The sequence below is a fragment of the Perca flavescens genome, chromosome 4 (assembly GCF_004354835.1).
Source record: "Perca flavescens isolate YP-PL-M2 chromosome 4, PFLA_1.0, whole genome shotgun sequence".
Taxonomy (NCBI): Eukaryota; Metazoa; Chordata; class Actinopteri; order Perciformes; family Percidae; genus Perca; species Perca flavescens.
The window spans coordinates 38,010,085-38,026,515 of record NC_041334.1 but is presented as its reverse complement, the minus strand read 5'-3'; the positions used below and the strand labels follow the sequence as shown (position 1 = coordinate 38,026,515).

The following is a 16,431-nucleotide window of genomic DNA, read 5'->3' as shown; positions in this document are numbered from 1 at the left end:
AATATATAATTTCTATTCACATGGCTTTTCTACCTGGGAAACTAATACATGTGTTGTTTTTGTCATTCAATATGATAACAATAGTAACAACAATAATAGGCCTATATTAGGGCATAATCATTAATATTCGGGGCAATTAACATACATAATATTTGATGGGGGGGCGTTAGGGACCTGGATAATGGATAGGGGGGCGCTGGCACAAAAAAGGTTGAGAACCACTGGACTATATGTATGTAAAAGCATGTCAATAAACTATATATGACTGGCCCTAAATGGGATTCCCTTTGTAAAAATAAGCCCTGGTATCGGAATTCCGACGCTTTCACTCTCAACAGCACGTGAAGACAGCCGCTGTACAACACGCCTCACTTTCTTCACTGCAGTGGTTGTCATGGCGGTGGTTGCTTGGCAACGCGTTGCACTCGAGAGATAATTTTGTGTGACTGGGACAGTTCGGTAGACTTATCTACTTTACTAGTATGGCTCTTACTGAGACAGTAATTGAAATGAAATGAGTTAGCAGCTACGGAAATGATAAGTCCAGGTAAAGTGACAAGAAGTGCAGAAGTAGGCCTATGTTTGATTTAGTGATTAAGGTTTTTAGTACCTGTAAACGTCTCTAACGTTTCACAAACACGTCAGGCTCTTCGTCTAACAGGTACGTAACACAGCAGAAACAACTGTAACCTAATATTAATATTTAATTAATTAACACTAGTTGTCAGAAAATTGCAGTTCTTATTTTACATTTCCAGAATGAGCTAGCTAGCTAGGTAGGAAGCTAGGTATCGACGTTAGTGGTTTTCAAAGTGGGTGAAAAAAGCAAAAAGGGGAATCATTTATTTTCACTGTAATACCATCCATAAGTAACACAATGACAGATTGTATGACTATTTGGGCGATGGGTTTCATAGAGCAGGGGTTCTCAAACAAATCAGTCAAAAGTCCGGAACAATGGCAGTAACACAAAAAAACATTTGGTCCGTTTTTTTTAAACTTTATGAAGTAAAAGGACGTTTTTGTCGTTTCGACATTTTTTTCTGGCTTTTTTAAAATTTTTCTTTTTCTCTTTAGGGACATAATTTGAAGTTAGAAAAAAGGTGATAAATTGCAATTAATGCAGAATATCCCAGTGTTTGAAATCACAAATATATCGTGACACAGGTTTTGTGTTAATATTGTATCGTGGGGCCTCTGGTGATTCATACCCCTGCGGACTAGAGCACAAAAATCCCCCTGTTGACCTATTTCATTCACCCTTTTCTATGCTGTGTTTCTCATTAAAAATGTTATAGTGGAATCAGACCCCATGGGCCATGGCAGACATGCCAGAGGCGAGTCTTTGTATCTCCCAGTCAGACCGTGATGAAGAAGTTTCAGATAAAGAACGGGAAGATATCCTCGTCCTTGAGACTGATTTATTGTCCATGGAGCCTGGTTTGGAAAACAGGTCAGAGTCAACTGAGGATATCACAACACGCACAGATGACAGCCACTACGTCACATGGACAGTTTACATTGCCCTAGCTGTCCCAACAGGTAAGTTTGTCATACAGAATAAATATCTATCTATCTATCTATCTATCTATCTATCTATCTATCTATCTATCTATCTATCTATCTATCTATCTATCTATCTATCTATCTATCTAGCTAGCTAGCTATCTAGCTATATATCTAGCTATATATCTATTAGGGCTGCACAATTAATTGCAATTGTATTGAAATCGCAATATGGACTAGTACAATATCCAAATCACAGGGGGGTGCAATATTTTCTAATGGCAAAATATGTATCAAACCATTCTGAATGAAAAGTATTGTGGTGCTTCAGAGACGTCTCGGCCTAAATATCCTCTCCTACAGTACAGACTAAAGAATTTCTTTTTTGTTTGGTACAGATCCTCGCAAAAATCACACTATAATTATTTAAATTCTGTCAATGTTAATAATTTTCACTGAAAATGAGAATAATGCTACAAAAACGATCATTACCTCCAATATCGTGAATCATTTCGCAATGTCAAAATAATCCTAATTACAGATTTTCCTCATATCATGCAGCCCTACTATCTATCTATCTATCTATCTATCTATCTATCTATCTATCTATCTATATATCTATCTACTGTATCTATCTATCCATCTATCTATCTATCTATCTATCTATCATGTAAAAAAAACAGATTACAGTAATTTCATCCTTGATTATTGATCATATACATTTGTCCCTTTTTTAGGGGAAGAAGACACAGTCCCTGAAGCTCCTGAAAAGGCAAAGAAAGCAAATAAAGATTCATCTACTGTTTTGGTGAAAGCCCATAAAGCTCAGAGCTGCTATCATATTGAATACAAGTTGTTGCCAGGCGATACAGAGACAGTCAAAGTGGACCTAATATTGTTTGGGCCAGTGGTAAAAATATACAAAGAAGACGAGTTCAAGGTAACCTTGTCCGTGTGTGTGTGTGTGTGTGTTGTGTGTGTGTGTGTGTGTGTGTGTGTATGTGCCCTTTATGAACAATTCATGAACATCCTGAATGAACGACAATAAAGCAGCTACATAGTCTAGAGTTACAGCAAATGACCCATCACTGCACAGCGGTTATTATTGCCCTGATAGGGTTGATGATTTCTGGTACATTTCAAAACATTCTGCTGTTGAATAAAAAATCTAATTTGCAAGTGCCTCTAATTAGGGCTGCACAGTATGAGGAAAATATGTGATATATGCGATAAAGTTAAATATTATAAACATATATTAAAGTGTACTCAGTTCTGCTTTTCTGCTGCTTTCAGTTTTCTGCTAAAATGCAGCAAAATGCTTTTTGAATTTAAAACAAATAAAAGGAAATCATTTCAAAAATTCTTTTATTGAACAAATAAAACATTGAATTAAATATAAAAGGCACCACTAAAAAAAGAATGAAAGTTTTCTACTGATATTTTTTATTTCAACTAACACAAAACAACTCAGTGTCTTTTGCAAGATGTTGCAGCCTTTCGCGATGTGTATATTGCAGCAGTTGATATTGCGATAACGATAAAAAAAAACAATATATTGTACAGCCCTACCTTTTTATACAGAAATGCGTGTGTGAATTTTGTAACAGATTCTGAGAACATGGCATGAAGGAGATCGGACATGGGTTGGTTGGATACAGAATTTCAGCGTCAATGTCAACAGGGAGTTGCTGATCAGTCTACTTCCTCATAAGATCACGCTCCAGATATGGAACAGTAAGGACAAATTGTGCAGCCAGGCCCGCTATGAAAGACTGAAGGCCTTCAGATTGACACAGGATCAGACTGAAGATGCAACAGACATGTGTGGTGGGCATCAATTTCAACATTATACATATTGTGTATACTGTGTTTTTATATACAATTATATAATTAAAATTATATTTTTTATTCTAAGGTGACATCAAGACTATGGTAAAGAAACTGAGATTGTCATGTGAGAGCAAATCAGACACATCTAAAAAACACGGAAGTCATATCCTGTTTCATTCCAGTTCAGAGGGGGACTCAGAAACAGGTACATCTACAATATTTGCCTTATTTGTTGGAATCATAATTATACTATATTGGTTTATGTAGACACATTGGTGGCTAATTATATATCTTTGCTAGAGTTCATGCTTATATACTTAGAATCAGATTCATTGCCAGGTAAGTAGCACTTACTAGGAATTTTCTTTGGTTTGATGCATACATAAAAACATATTTAAACATTAACATGAAATAAACAAACAATAAATACAGAAACAAATAACCCATACCAAAAAAGCTATATTGTGTAAGCTATAGCTATATCTTTCGTAACCCTGTTTATAGACAATAACTTGGCTCTTCTCACCCAAAACAGAATTTCAAAAACCCACAATTGATGCTTTGAACGTTGAGGATATCAAAAGCAACGGCACTGCCTCAGCTGAAATCAGTCCCATTCACTTGTTTGCGGGTGAGTCAACCTTTTATTCACACGGATTGCCACTAAAACAGTGTTTAAAACAAAGCAATGTGTACCTGAGACCCCTCATCATATACATCCTGTATGTCTCCTGGTTATGACCACTTCAACCACAGTGTCACTTTTGTCTTCATTCTATTACATATTCGAGAACTGAAGAGGTAAAACTATCCTAATAAGAAAAAAGATGAAAAATATGTTTTTTTTTCTGGTTCTTGCCCTGCTAGTCACATTGCAACCCCTCAGATTGATCTCGCTGGAGAAAATGTAATGTAATCATAGTCATATGATGGGCAAAAAATGTGGACCAACTCTTTTTGTAGGCATTACTTGTCGTATTAACCTAAGTAGAAACTAGGGAACGAGACTAAGTTTGATTATGGCACTAGATGAAAAGTCAGATGATCCCAAAGTTACTACTATTCTTCCCGTGGGGAAAATAAAAGTCCGTACCAAATTTCATAACCATCCCAGTTTATCATGTCAATGCCAGCCTCAACCTCATGGTGGCGCTAGAGACAAAAGTGAGGGGATCAGCCAAAGTCATACGGATTCATCCTATGGTGACTTTGAATATATCAATGCCAAACCTCATTGAGATCTTTCCAATGTTTTCAGTCTGGACCAAAGTGGTGGATCATAAGATTTAATATTTCAGAGTACTGTTAACCATGAAATCATTTTGTAGTCTGTTGTTTTTGTGACTGCCAGGTGAGACCTCATTGACTGAATGCTTCCCAGTCTGTTCATCTGGTGTTTTTGAGGTCATGTGCAACATCTCTCTGGACAGACCATTAATATCTGACCAACTAAAGGCTGAACTCAATCCACTGGTCATCACAATTTTGTCTGCCGCCTCAATGCCTTCATCCCCGGTCCCCTTCCACGTCCTACAGGTGCGACTCACATATCACTTAATGTTTATTAAAAATGTCACAATAAATACTTGGCTTGCACTGTACATGTACACATCATTCACTATTTAGTCTTCACAAGTGATACCATTTTATTTGCAAGCTTTGACATTTAGCAGTAGCCTGGCTCCACCCTCCTACGTACTTCCACTCAATTTTCATTTTCCTTCAGTACTCCGTTTGGGTTTGCGGTATATTCTTGATGTTGAGGTTGTGCTCTAATTTGAGTTGTAGTTCCATAATGAGAAAGATGCGAACGAAGCCATTCAGTCCGTTGTGGCAACACTGCCGAATATCCAGAAGTTAAAGCCAGAGCAAGAACAATCTTTGCTGAGTTGTGTTGGGGGCTATGATGTCGTGGCCCTCCTCCCCAAGGGGTTTGGGAAAAGTTTGATTTTTCAGCTCGCTCCGTTAGTGGTGAAGGAGTCGGCTAAGGCTAACGCTAGCGATGCTAAGCCGACGTCATGACCAAACGTTAGCGGTTGGTTACGGCAGATCCAGAGTGGCTCTGGGCAGATCCAATAGTTTAAAGTTCAACAGAGTACCCGCCATCAAGGAAGTTAACACTTGTTAATGGAGAGAGGCAAGACTCTCTGGACTAATGAAATGGTCCAGAGTCTGGTAGGACCAGGCTAGTGTACCAGAGTCTGGTAGGACCAGGCTAGTGTACCAGAGTCTGGTAGGACCAGGCTAATGTACCAGAGTCTGGTAGGACCAGGCTAGTGTACCAGAGTCTGGTAGGACCAGGCTAATGTATAGAGTCTGGTAGGACCAGGCTAATGTACCAGAGTCTGGTAGGATCAGGCTAATGTACCAGAGTCTGGTAGGACCAGGCTACTTTAGCAGTAGGGCTGGGACGATTTTTAATTTAAGATATTAAGTATTGCGACTCGATAGTATTGAGTATTGTGATTTTCGTTTCCTTCTTTTACAAAAACAAATACTGATTCTAAGGAAAATAATCAATTTAAAAAAACGTCGAAAAAAAATTACGGTACATACAATTTTCTATCCCCCCCCCATATTTAGCACTGAGCTTTGATATGACATGGTTACAGGAAAAAGTGTTCCTGTATTTTGCCAGTACAAGTTCCATACTTTGCACAGAGTGTAGATGTATTCATTTTTTTGTTTTCCCAGGAAAAATGTATGCCTGTATATTGCCAGTACAAGTTCCATAACTTGCACAGAACAAAGTTTCACAAGCATGGCACCAACATCTACTTCAGGGATGTGAATGTGATCCTGACTGGATTGATGAGTCCTGAAGAGCTCAAAGAGTTCTTCTCCGGTCCATCTCTTGAGATAGAGGTCCATGATCGTGACAGAAAGTTAGAAGAAACTAAGAAAACCCCAGCAGTGCTTGGCACCGGGTCAGATAAAGACATCCTGTGTGGTGCGGCACTATTAAAACAGAAGGCAGCAGTTGTTAACTCTCACGGTATTGCAAGCCTGAACTTCTCTGAGCTGCTACTTGGGAAGAAAAGCCTAAAGGTGCACTCACCAATCAGATGCTCCCCTCCACCTCCGCTGCAAAGTGCACGCAGGAAGATGACAGACACGGCAGCTAGTAGAGAGCCAATGCAACAAGGCCATTATTTTGATGCCAATTCTCAACTCAAAGTCAAGGTTGAGATAGCTTGTCCACTCAACATTAAGAACGACAGCTGTGAAATGGAGTCCTGTGACGGTCCTTTTGGGCGCATCATCTACCTCTTTGATTACAACAACTTCTCTTTGATGACCAAGCTGAGGTCCGAAATCCTCAGAATCAACGCATCAGCTTTCCATCTGGACTCACAGTCACTGGAAAATATAGAGAAATCCCTATCAAATTACATAATGACTTTCAAAAACAACGAGACCAAGGATCTGGATTTTATTACAGGATTCCACGTGCTGGATAAGAGGAAACACATCTTTGTTCTTGAAGGGCTGAAACATAAAGCGGTGAAGAGACTCTGCGATGCTGTTCCGATGAAGTAAGCCCATGAACACTATCTTGCCGTAACAGCTAGTGCTAACAATTTTCAGCTGTGCTGTCTATTTGGATCCAATGTTTAAATTCCATTGAGATTCCTGCAGCTTGTGTGATGTTTTGCAGGCTGAGTGGGAGTGATGAGGAGCAGGTGATAGTCCTCTACAATTCAAAGCTGTGTTTCTTCAAGCGCATCTATGACTCACTAGATGTGGGCCTGACTCCTATCCATCTACATGAGTCACTAGAGACCATCATGAGACAGCCTCTGGTCTACATTAGAGGCATGGTCCCCCAACTCTGCTTCCAAGCTTTGTTAAGGTACCCATTTAGTTAAAGTGGCCTTAAAGGACCATACCTGTGATTTGCCTGTTTTATTCATTAAATACAAAACATGAATACTGTACATCAAAGCAAACTCCACTCCTTCACTACAGTGGTTGTCATGGCGGGGCAATGCGTTGTACTTTTATTTTGTTATTTTAAGTTTTTAACAGTTTTAGCTGTTTTTATATTCTCTCTACAATTGTTTATACGGCCCCTTATTGTTTTATGTAAAGCCCTTTGAATTGCCTTGTTGCTAACATCTACTTTAAATAAAGCTGCCTTGCCTTGCCTAGGTTAAGCCATCTTTGTCAAGTAAGGCAACTCAAAGATGTGGTGCAGTGCAGCCTGTTCCCCTCAGCTGACATGATTCTCAGCCTGAGCAAGGAATATGCTGAGCAGTGGGAGCAAAAAGCCTCAGCAAACACTGAGGTGGACATGCCCACTCTGCCTGTCCACATTAAAAGACATCCATCGCTCAGAACGCACAACAGAGAGTACATGAAATGGAAACACAACATCCAGCGGCTGCCGCATAAACAGTCCAAGGACTTCATTCAGGTCCGTAGGCGTAAAATAATTCTGAGTAGAACCAGATTAATTAACTGAGCCACTCATAATGTTATGCATCACTTTCCAGGACAATATTAAAAAAGTTCAAGAGGAAAGTGAGCGGTTGCAGAAACCAGAGGCTGCTGTATTAAGGATCGAACAGTCTGAAGCCAGGCCAACACACAACTACAGCATCCAGACCTTCAACTCAACTGAACAAGCCAAGGAGCTGCTCCGCAAAGAGATGTCCAAGGTTGGATCAAATGTGATTGGTCAATACTACTCGGACTACAAATCTTGTCCAGTTGCCTACAGATTCTTCATGCATATGCATATATCTGTTAGAGATTAAAAGGACAAATCCAATAATCTAAACCTGTATATAAAAATTCCCATCAAAAATGTAAAGTCAATGAAGTCACAATGAAGTACTTATGTAGTTAAAAGGATAAGGCTGGTATTATTCTTTATGTTTTGTGTGTACTGGGATAAAAAAAGTGTCCAGCGAAGAGTAACTGAAATGTATTGTGCTTCTCTGATGATAACGCCAGGTGCCAGGGCGGAGGTTTACCTACAGTCAGCAGTATTGGAGTGCTACAGTAGAGCAAGAAGATGTGCCTTCTAAAAATGACTCCCAATCCACTGCTGCCTCTCCGGTTTGGTTTACAAGTATGAGCAGCGACAAGTCCAAAGTGCACCCTAGACACCCAGATGAGGCTCGTGTGGAAGAGCTGAGGAAGGTGATGCCTTTGACATTCCCATGAATCTTAGCACAGGGATAACGTTTTTTTGACTGTTTACTTCTCTCTGACTCAGTAGCATATAATAGGACATGCATAATAATATTAACATTTAAAGTTAATTGACATGCTTTGCTTTTATTTCATCGAAAAAGTAAATATATATTTGACTGTATTATTGCATACCGCTTTTTTGACATTTTTGTAGCTTTTTTTGTCATTTTGTTGCTTTTTCCAACTTTTTTTGTGGCTTTCTCAGACATTTTTCACTTTTTTAAAATGTGTCCCTTTTTTGTCCCTTTGAATATAACAAATCAAGCAAAACAATGATAATTTTTTTTTACAACAACCTGTTTTACAGCCCCAAAAGTCAGTAATTCTGCCAAATTCTGATTTGAAAGTAAGCGTAATTACAGTTTGAAAAACAAGTTTCCCATGGTATGTTTGCGCGCAACCAAGCGGGCCAAATCTTTTGAGAACCTAAACTAATATGCGGGCCAGATCAAAGGTGGCTTTGATCTGGGTGGCTGGGTTTGGCCCGCGGGCCTTGAGATTGACACAAGCGTATTAGATGGTTTCATTGATAATACTTCTGTTCACTGTGCTTCCAGCCATGGAGAGAGAACATCCTCCATGCCACTATATTGAAGCCTACACTTTCAAGGGACGTATGGCCCTGGAGCCAGCGCTCTGAGGACTTTCAGCTCTACAGACAACCTACTTTCTTCCACCCATCTCCTGTCACTTGTTACCTAGCCGGTAGGCTATGCTGCATCAATAAGTACTTTTAACTGCTTAAAGTGTTACACCTTTCATGTATAGGTGGTGTGTTTCTCTTTTCCTGTGAGTAACTGGCCAAATGTTAACCAGATGTCCCACTGAGCTATTTCCCTTGTAGCCATCTAAGACTTTACCTGTAAATGTCGGCATTCGGTATCAGAATCAAACAGCAAGCTTTTTTACACACTCATCATTTTGTGCTTAAGTTCAGCAGGCAAACAGGGAGACATCCATCATAGAGCAGATAGAAATGTCTCTAACAACAGCTGCCTCAATATACCATGTCATAAAGCCACCTAACAGTTACTGGAGGCCACATGACAGGTTTTGGGGCATGGCTGCTGTATGTTTTTTTCCGTGTCCTACATTGCTGAAAAAGCCAAAGTATCTAAAAATTCGACTTCAATAGAGGTATAACATTATAGTCCAGGTGAGATGTTCACTTTTTCATAAAAGCATGGCATTTGGTACAGTTTGAGGCCCTGAACCTTTTTTTTAGAAATGGAACCATCGCAAAAACATCTGGTGGTGGCCATGGTGGCCGTTTTACTTTTCCGACATAACCAATTTATGTATTTTGCATCATATCTCCTGAACCAAACATGATAACACAGAATAGGTGACGTCTACACCTGTATTTTGATGGTCAAAGATTACAATGATGCCACATACAACAGCCTAAACTGTTCAAGTGAATAGTTAATAGTGAATTCAGTGACATTGAAGAAGAAAATCACAGTATTTAAGGAACCAGACTTTACAATATCATGTCTGTTGCATGCATGTAATCATTTTGTTCATTAACCATGATGATACCGGGACTGTAAAGAGTAGAAAAATACAAAGACACAGCGCATTTAAGTCCCGCCCACACCGGAGGGGAAAACAAACTCTCCGCTCTCCATTGACTTGTATTGTGTGAAGGTTCCTCCTCGTCAATTTCATCTGTTTGCAAACAACAGAAAAACCCCAAACTGAGTCTTTAAGAAGACAAGGCGTAAGACATCAGCAGGAAGAATGGGGAAACTGTGGATCTTGACACTCAGTATGCCTAACGTTATGTGTGCAGCAAGCATTTCAATATCCAAATGTTTGAAGGCGCTGACACACCAACCTGATAATCGGCCGTGGGACAGTCTGGCGAGGTCGGTGACTCGAGTCTGTTCTGTGTGTTCTGAGCTGTCGTCAGTCAGAGGAGCAGCGGCCTTCATTTGGGCCGATTTGACTTGTTGAATCGGAAGGCGGGCAGTCGGACTCAATGACCAATCTGATTGGTGGAGTGCTTTTACACTGACCTTTGTTGATCTGAAAGGAAGACAGATTCAGCAACTGCACGGCCTAAATGTTTCCAGAAACACGTTTCGGTGAACTATCTTCGTAAAATAAGAGATCGTATTCCGAACGAGCCGCCATTATGGTCTAGGTTTGAAATTCGGGAGAAGCTAGACCCACGTGACGCGCTCGTCCAATCAGCTGCTGGTTAAAATATTTTGGGCAACAATAGAAATTAGCGCCGGCTGCTGTTATGGAGACGTATTACGTCTCACGCACGCGCAGAACGTACGCTCAAGTCGACGTCGCTTCAGTGTGTTCTGAGACACTTTTTTGACCGACTCGGGGAGGTTCTGCCGACGGTCGGCTGTCGGGTTGGTGTGTCAGAGCCTTTAGGCTAACTATAAATCTGTAAGTTAAGCTAACGCATGTGTAGAAATCAGAAAGCTATGCAGTATAATGTTAGCAAGTGCCTCAGCTTGCTAGCATTAGCTTATTTACAGCTAACTTGTCCTTTCCGGTAGACATAGGGTGCTAAAATAATCCTTTGACATCCTTAATTCTAATGTTTTTAGCTAGCTACAGGAATTTGTGTGAAATATTGTGGTGCCGATTGTTTTCCCATTTTTGGTAGGCGTCTTTTATAGTATGACGAATAGTGCTCTTTCTCTATTCAATATGACCTTAAAATGTATAAAATGTTACTGTTGTTGGTTGACAGAGTACAAAGTTGGCAGCTCCTCCCCAATCCAACGAGCCAGAGAGAGACAGAGAGAGAGGGAGAGCAATGGTGGTCGAGCGAGCTAGAGAGTGAATGAAGAGAGGGAGCAGCGCTAGCAAGAACAAAGCAGTGAATCAGATAAATAAAACTTGATTTTCTGATTGTTTCCCGGTAGTTACGTTTTAAAGCACAAATAAACATGATGCTTTAGCCATGATGGTATCATTGTAATCCTTGACCATCAACCACCGATTTTCACATAGCCTTTCACCTGGACTATTGCAAAGAGGTTAAAGTTGACCCAATTACTTCCAATCTATTCTATTCTAGTCTTATAGTAATTTTTTACTCTGCTGTTAGACAGGAAAAGTGCCGTAGTGTAGCTACACCTCTTCAGCTTCGTTATTCCACTTAGATCTTCCCCAAGCTAGCTAACTATTCTAGTGTGTCTCGATGTTTCTCAGTGTTTTCTTTCCTCTTCTCGATTTGTGATTCTCTCCACTCTCCCGTGTCTCCGCTCAGCCGTTTTGCGTGTGTCTGGGTTTGTTTGTTTGTGTGTCTGTCTGTCTGTGTGCATGTCTGCCTGTGTGTGTGTGTGTGTGTGTGTGTGTGTGTGTGTGTGTGTGTGAAACTGGTTAGGCTACTGAGAATGTTATTTTTCATGTTTATGCCACGGCCGGAAAATTAACGAGCAACGTCATTGCGTTATAATCGATTACGGTGGGCCACTGCATCGATGCAGCATCGTCCATGTCCGCATCCCGATGCAACGATTATTTGATTAATTTCAACACCTGTAGCTCTGTGGCTTTTTAGGGCGTATTGCTATCTTGAGCCAGCGGGAAGTGATCGCGCCATTGACCAACAAAAACCTGGTCTAGAGTCAATAACGCAGCATTTCATTGTTATTTTAACAGCAAATTAGTAGAATGCTCCTAGGCTCGTGCACAGCGCGCGTAAACTATGCTTGTTACACACACAGGGACGCACAGCAGCGCACCCACATGCAGAAGATTACAAATAAAAATATTACGGTGCAAATCCTCCATCATAACAGCAATGCTCCAAGGTCCAAACGCGCCTGGCTTTTAAAGGGAATGGGAGATGATCTCTGATTGGTTGATTGCATGTTACGCCCAAAACACACCTCTGATTAATGAAGACACTAAGTTCAACCCTTTAGGACCAGGCGCCCGGAGCAAGGACACTTTTTTTCTGCCGTCAAACTAGCAAAAGTGGATTTGGACACGCCCTAAACACACCTGCACCAGGCGCTTCACGCTGTGCGCTTAGATCGTTAAAATAGGGCCCTATATGAGTTATATGTGTTTTGCTCAGTTAAAGACTTAAATCAGGCTGTTATTGTCGTAACTCCCCAATCCCTCGATTGTTGGGATTGACATGGACATGAGGACTAGACTGCAAATATTCTTATCCATCCAATTAGTTGACTAACTGAAATGTATCAGGTAAGGTGAGGTATTAAACCACCATGTTGTAGGATAAGCGTTAAAGCCCAACTTTAATGTTGTCTTTGAACAACTTGCAACAGTTGGGATTTAGCCACACCAAGCTATGTTACGCATTTGCCATTGTTTTGATGCTGTTGGGACACAATCTCGCATTGCCAGACCTTCGTCGTCTATATAGACTAGAACACACAGTACTTTTCTTGCCACACAAGCAGTTCATGTGCCATTTCATGTAGATGGTGAGTAACCCAAAACTCACAAACTGGCACTTTTGTTGCTCCCACTGGTTGGGTTTCAAAGATACCTTGTAATAACTTCGCCATTTTAAATAATAAAAATGTACAAAACATGGGGAAAAAGGGATGGCTATAAACGACTCAGCACTAAATTCAACAGTCTAAGAGTATCCAAGTGTGGAGTTTTTCCTATAATGTCTGGGCCATAAGCTTTTTCTTAGTATTGAGGTCCAGTATTGATTTGTTTTGATCGAAGCTCCAGATGGCGGCTGTTTGAGCCAGTATCCGTTTTTGCTGCTGAGTAACACACTCCCACACCACACTGGAGAATAGATTTTGGTCGGGGAGGAACCTCAGTGATATAAGCAGTGAACAAAAATGATCTGTTGAAGCTTTAGTGCGTAACTTTTTTACATTAATGAACGTACGTTACATTCAAGCCATTGTCAAATGAGTTACTACAAAGCTAATTAAGACTATCAGCTCCTCAACTCTCTCTGTAGTTCTCAGTATGGTTATGTTCAGAAGATTATGTCGTCCGGCGACATTCGCACGCAAAAAAAGATAATTACCTCTTCTGAAGAGTTTTTTTAATCCTCCGTGTCCTCCTTGGCTACTAGCAACTGCGTGGATGTGGGGGGGGGGTCTGCCATCACAGAAGGCTTGTATCATGTGGATGTGCCGACAGTTTTGTTGTCATTAACTAGAATTAATCATGGGGGCGACAGAAACTACGCACTATAACTTTAATGTCTGTCCTGTTGTTTGTCCAACCATCCAGTGAAGTAAAATCAATCTCGTTGCTGTTTAGTTTATTGATTTATTTATTGTTATATGATCAGAAAAGCATAAAATCTATTGAGTTTTTAATCCACAGAGTTCAGTGTGTGTTCTGTTGATCCTCAGGAGACCTTCTGCAGCAGGAGCAGCTCGAGGCAGCCAGAGCTCAGTACTGTCGCTGGCTGAAGAAGCTGCTTCCTGGCGGCAGCACCAACCCACCAGGCAAAGGCTCCTTCCCCGAGTTCAAGTGTCACATGGGGGGAAACTCAGAGAGATTTCAGGATATACTGAAAGATCAGCCTAAGAAGTATTCACTGAGGAAACCAGGCATGGTGCTGAAGGTACAGTCTTTTAGGTTATTTAGATGACTATTTTTTGGGCACAGCTGACATGAACACACAACTGTAAACCTCAGTAATATCTGGACAGCAGGACGTTTTTCTGATGCTGTGACTTCGTGCCATTATTTTTGAAATGCTCTTCAAGGGATAGTTCAGATATTTTGAAGTGGGGTTGTATGGCAGTCGGCATTTTGGAGAAGCAGACACTAAGCAATGCACTACTGTTGACCGGGTCAGCACAAAGAGCAGCAAAACCCAATTTAAAAATTAAGTATCAGTTTAAGTGTACGCTATATTTAGAATATTTTTTAGACGGCCCCTTTCGCCTTTTTAGTGCGTTACATTTTTAAATTAATTAATGACAACTGTCAAGACAACTGTCAAGTCATTGCCAAATGAGTTGCTACAAAGCGGTGGTCTTGACCAACTGCCACTTTGCCTGTTTGAAAGCCATGATGTCTCTCTCTCGCTCTCATGGGTGGGCCAAATTCTCTGGGCGGACAAAGCAGAGAAAGGGGAGGTAACCTTTCCCCTTATGACCTCATAAGGAGAAGATTCCTGATTGGTTCATCTGAGCTTTCATTTTCTCAAAGGCAGAGCAGGATACCCAGGGCTCGGTTTACACCTATCACCATTTCTAGCCACTGGGAGACCATAGGCAGGCTGGGGGGACTCATATTAATGTTAAAAAAAGACAAACTCATAAAGTTAAATTTTCATGTGATGGGACCTTTAAAAGGAAACATAACTAAGGCTCTGCTTTCACTTTTTTTAGGCCAAAGTAAGAAAGAAGGTTTGTTGATCCTAAGGCCACTTGGAATTCTCTTTAATCTTCTGTACTCTAGTCATGTTACGTCATGCCTCAAAAGTCAGTTTCTTGCTTGTTTTAGCTCCGTTTTTGGTCTCTACCAACTCCTGAGGGAAATATCTGGCTCTTTAGATGCTATATGCTCCACCATGTTCCCCAGCTAGGCGCCAACTGTGTCGGTCTGCTGTTTGGCGCTGAGCAGATAGCGTACAGCGGGTTTTTAAAAACCTACACACTGAAAACAGCTGTCTGTTGCAGCCGAAAAGGGACGCTATGAAAGCGAACCAAAACAGCAAAATTGTTGGCCGAAAAGCTAAACAATGAGCTCAAACCCTGTAAAAATCTCCGTAAAGCCAAGGGGAGCTGCAGATTGAGGAGACAATTCTCTGTAGGTGCATCATCACTACGAGTAACCCTTTCACAATGTCACATTATTATAAAGATATTGGTTCTAGCTGGATTTTTTTTTCCACAATGCTTGCATCAGTTCAGTGTTTGTCTGGATTCTGGTTGCAGTTGACTGTAATAACCTTAAGCTTTTAAGCCAACCAGCGGTTTTATGTGTTGCAGCCCTTGCCTCAACTGTCGGTGATGAACTCGGGCGGCAACCAAGCAGAGAAACAGAAGAGCGTGGCTCTGGCCCCAGGCCCCTGTGGGGACTGCAGCCTCGGCAGCAAAAACAACGCCATCACCAGACCAAACTACATGTCAGTTTTGAGTTAGTTTTTATTAAAAAAAAAAAAGAAACTCATATACTAGAGAAAATCCCGAGGGCTTTGTGTTCATGTGGTATGTTCTGCTGCTTCTTACAGCGGAGTCAATAAGCAGCATTCATTCGTGCACAAGCGGACTGCCCTGCCTCTGACAGACGACGAGAGGAGTATCTTCACATTTCAAAAGTATGAACCAAACATGAAGACACACACATCAGCTGTCCAACATTGGTAGAAGGCAGAACCCACAAGAACTGTACCCTGTAGACAGGGTTCAACATTAGCACCATCCACCAAACAAAAGCTTGTAGATTCGCTTCACTCACCAGCCAAAAAAACAAGGGCAATCTTTTGAGAGGCGGGTAAAACGTGAATATTCCCGAGCCATTTGGCTGGTGGACGAAAAAGTTAATTTTGAACCCTGTCTGTAGACCAAATAGGCCAATAAGCACCCGTTGATTGATTTTTAATGTCTTGCTCTATGGGTTAACCCTCTTGTTGTACTCGGGTCAAATTTGACCCATTTTCAAAAAGTTTCTATATCAGAAATTTGGGTTTCTATCAACCAAAATGTCCAAAAAAATAACATGGATGGTTCACTACAATGCTCTTTACAAGTCAAATAAATTATCCGTTCACTACTTTCATTGAATTTGGTTTTATTTTAAAGATTATTTTTTGGGGCATTTTTACCCCTTTATTTCAGAGTGACAGTGAATAGACAGGAAAGGTGTGAGATGGAGGTCGGATTCGAACCCAGGTCGCCCCGAATTTGGGTGTTTAATTAAATTTTGTAGCATCTGAAATTTTTTTTTTATAAAAGA

General features: G+C 40.8%; 1 protein-coding gene across 1 annotated transcript; it reads left to right on the top strand.

The window, feature by feature from the left end:
* The first annotated feature begins 312 nt into the window (after positions 1–312).
* Positions 313–16,307, top strand: cfap92 (cilia and flagella associated protein 92 (putative)). The gene is made up of 16 exons (XM_028576933.1): positions 313–661; positions 1,299–1,542; positions 2,244–2,446; positions 3,114–3,333; positions 3,422–3,541; positions 3,872–3,967; positions 4,688–4,872; positions 6,031–6,872; positions 6,995–7,189; positions 7,489–7,753; positions 7,833–7,997; positions 8,296–8,484; positions 9,096–9,243; positions 13,872–14,086; positions 15,465–15,601; positions 15,707–16,307. The coding sequence occupies exons 2-16, from the start codon at positions 1,320–1,322 to the stop codon at positions 15,840–15,842; spliced, it is 3,339 nt and encodes a 1,112-aa protein (XP_028432734.1). The 5' UTR covers positions 313–661; positions 1,299–1,319; the 3' UTR covers positions 15,843–16,307.
* Positions 16,308–16,431: the final 124 nt, after the last annotated feature.

What these genes read in the sequence shown, in the direction of transcription:
- cfap92 (XM_028576933.1), top strand. Translation starts at nt 1,320, where the DNA reads ATGGCAGACATGCCAGAGGCGAGTCTTTGTATCTCCCAGTCAGACCGT. An exon ending in AGAGGGGGACTCAGAAACAG is followed by an intron (nt 3,542 to 3,871) that starts GTACATCTACAA and finishes CACCCAAAACAG; the next exon opens with AATTTCAAAAACCCACAATT. An exon ending in TGCTTCCAAGCTTTGTTAAG is followed by an intron (nt 7,190 to 7,488) that starts GTACCCATTTAG and finishes TGCCTTGCCTAG; the next exon opens with GTTAAGCCATCTTTGTCAAG.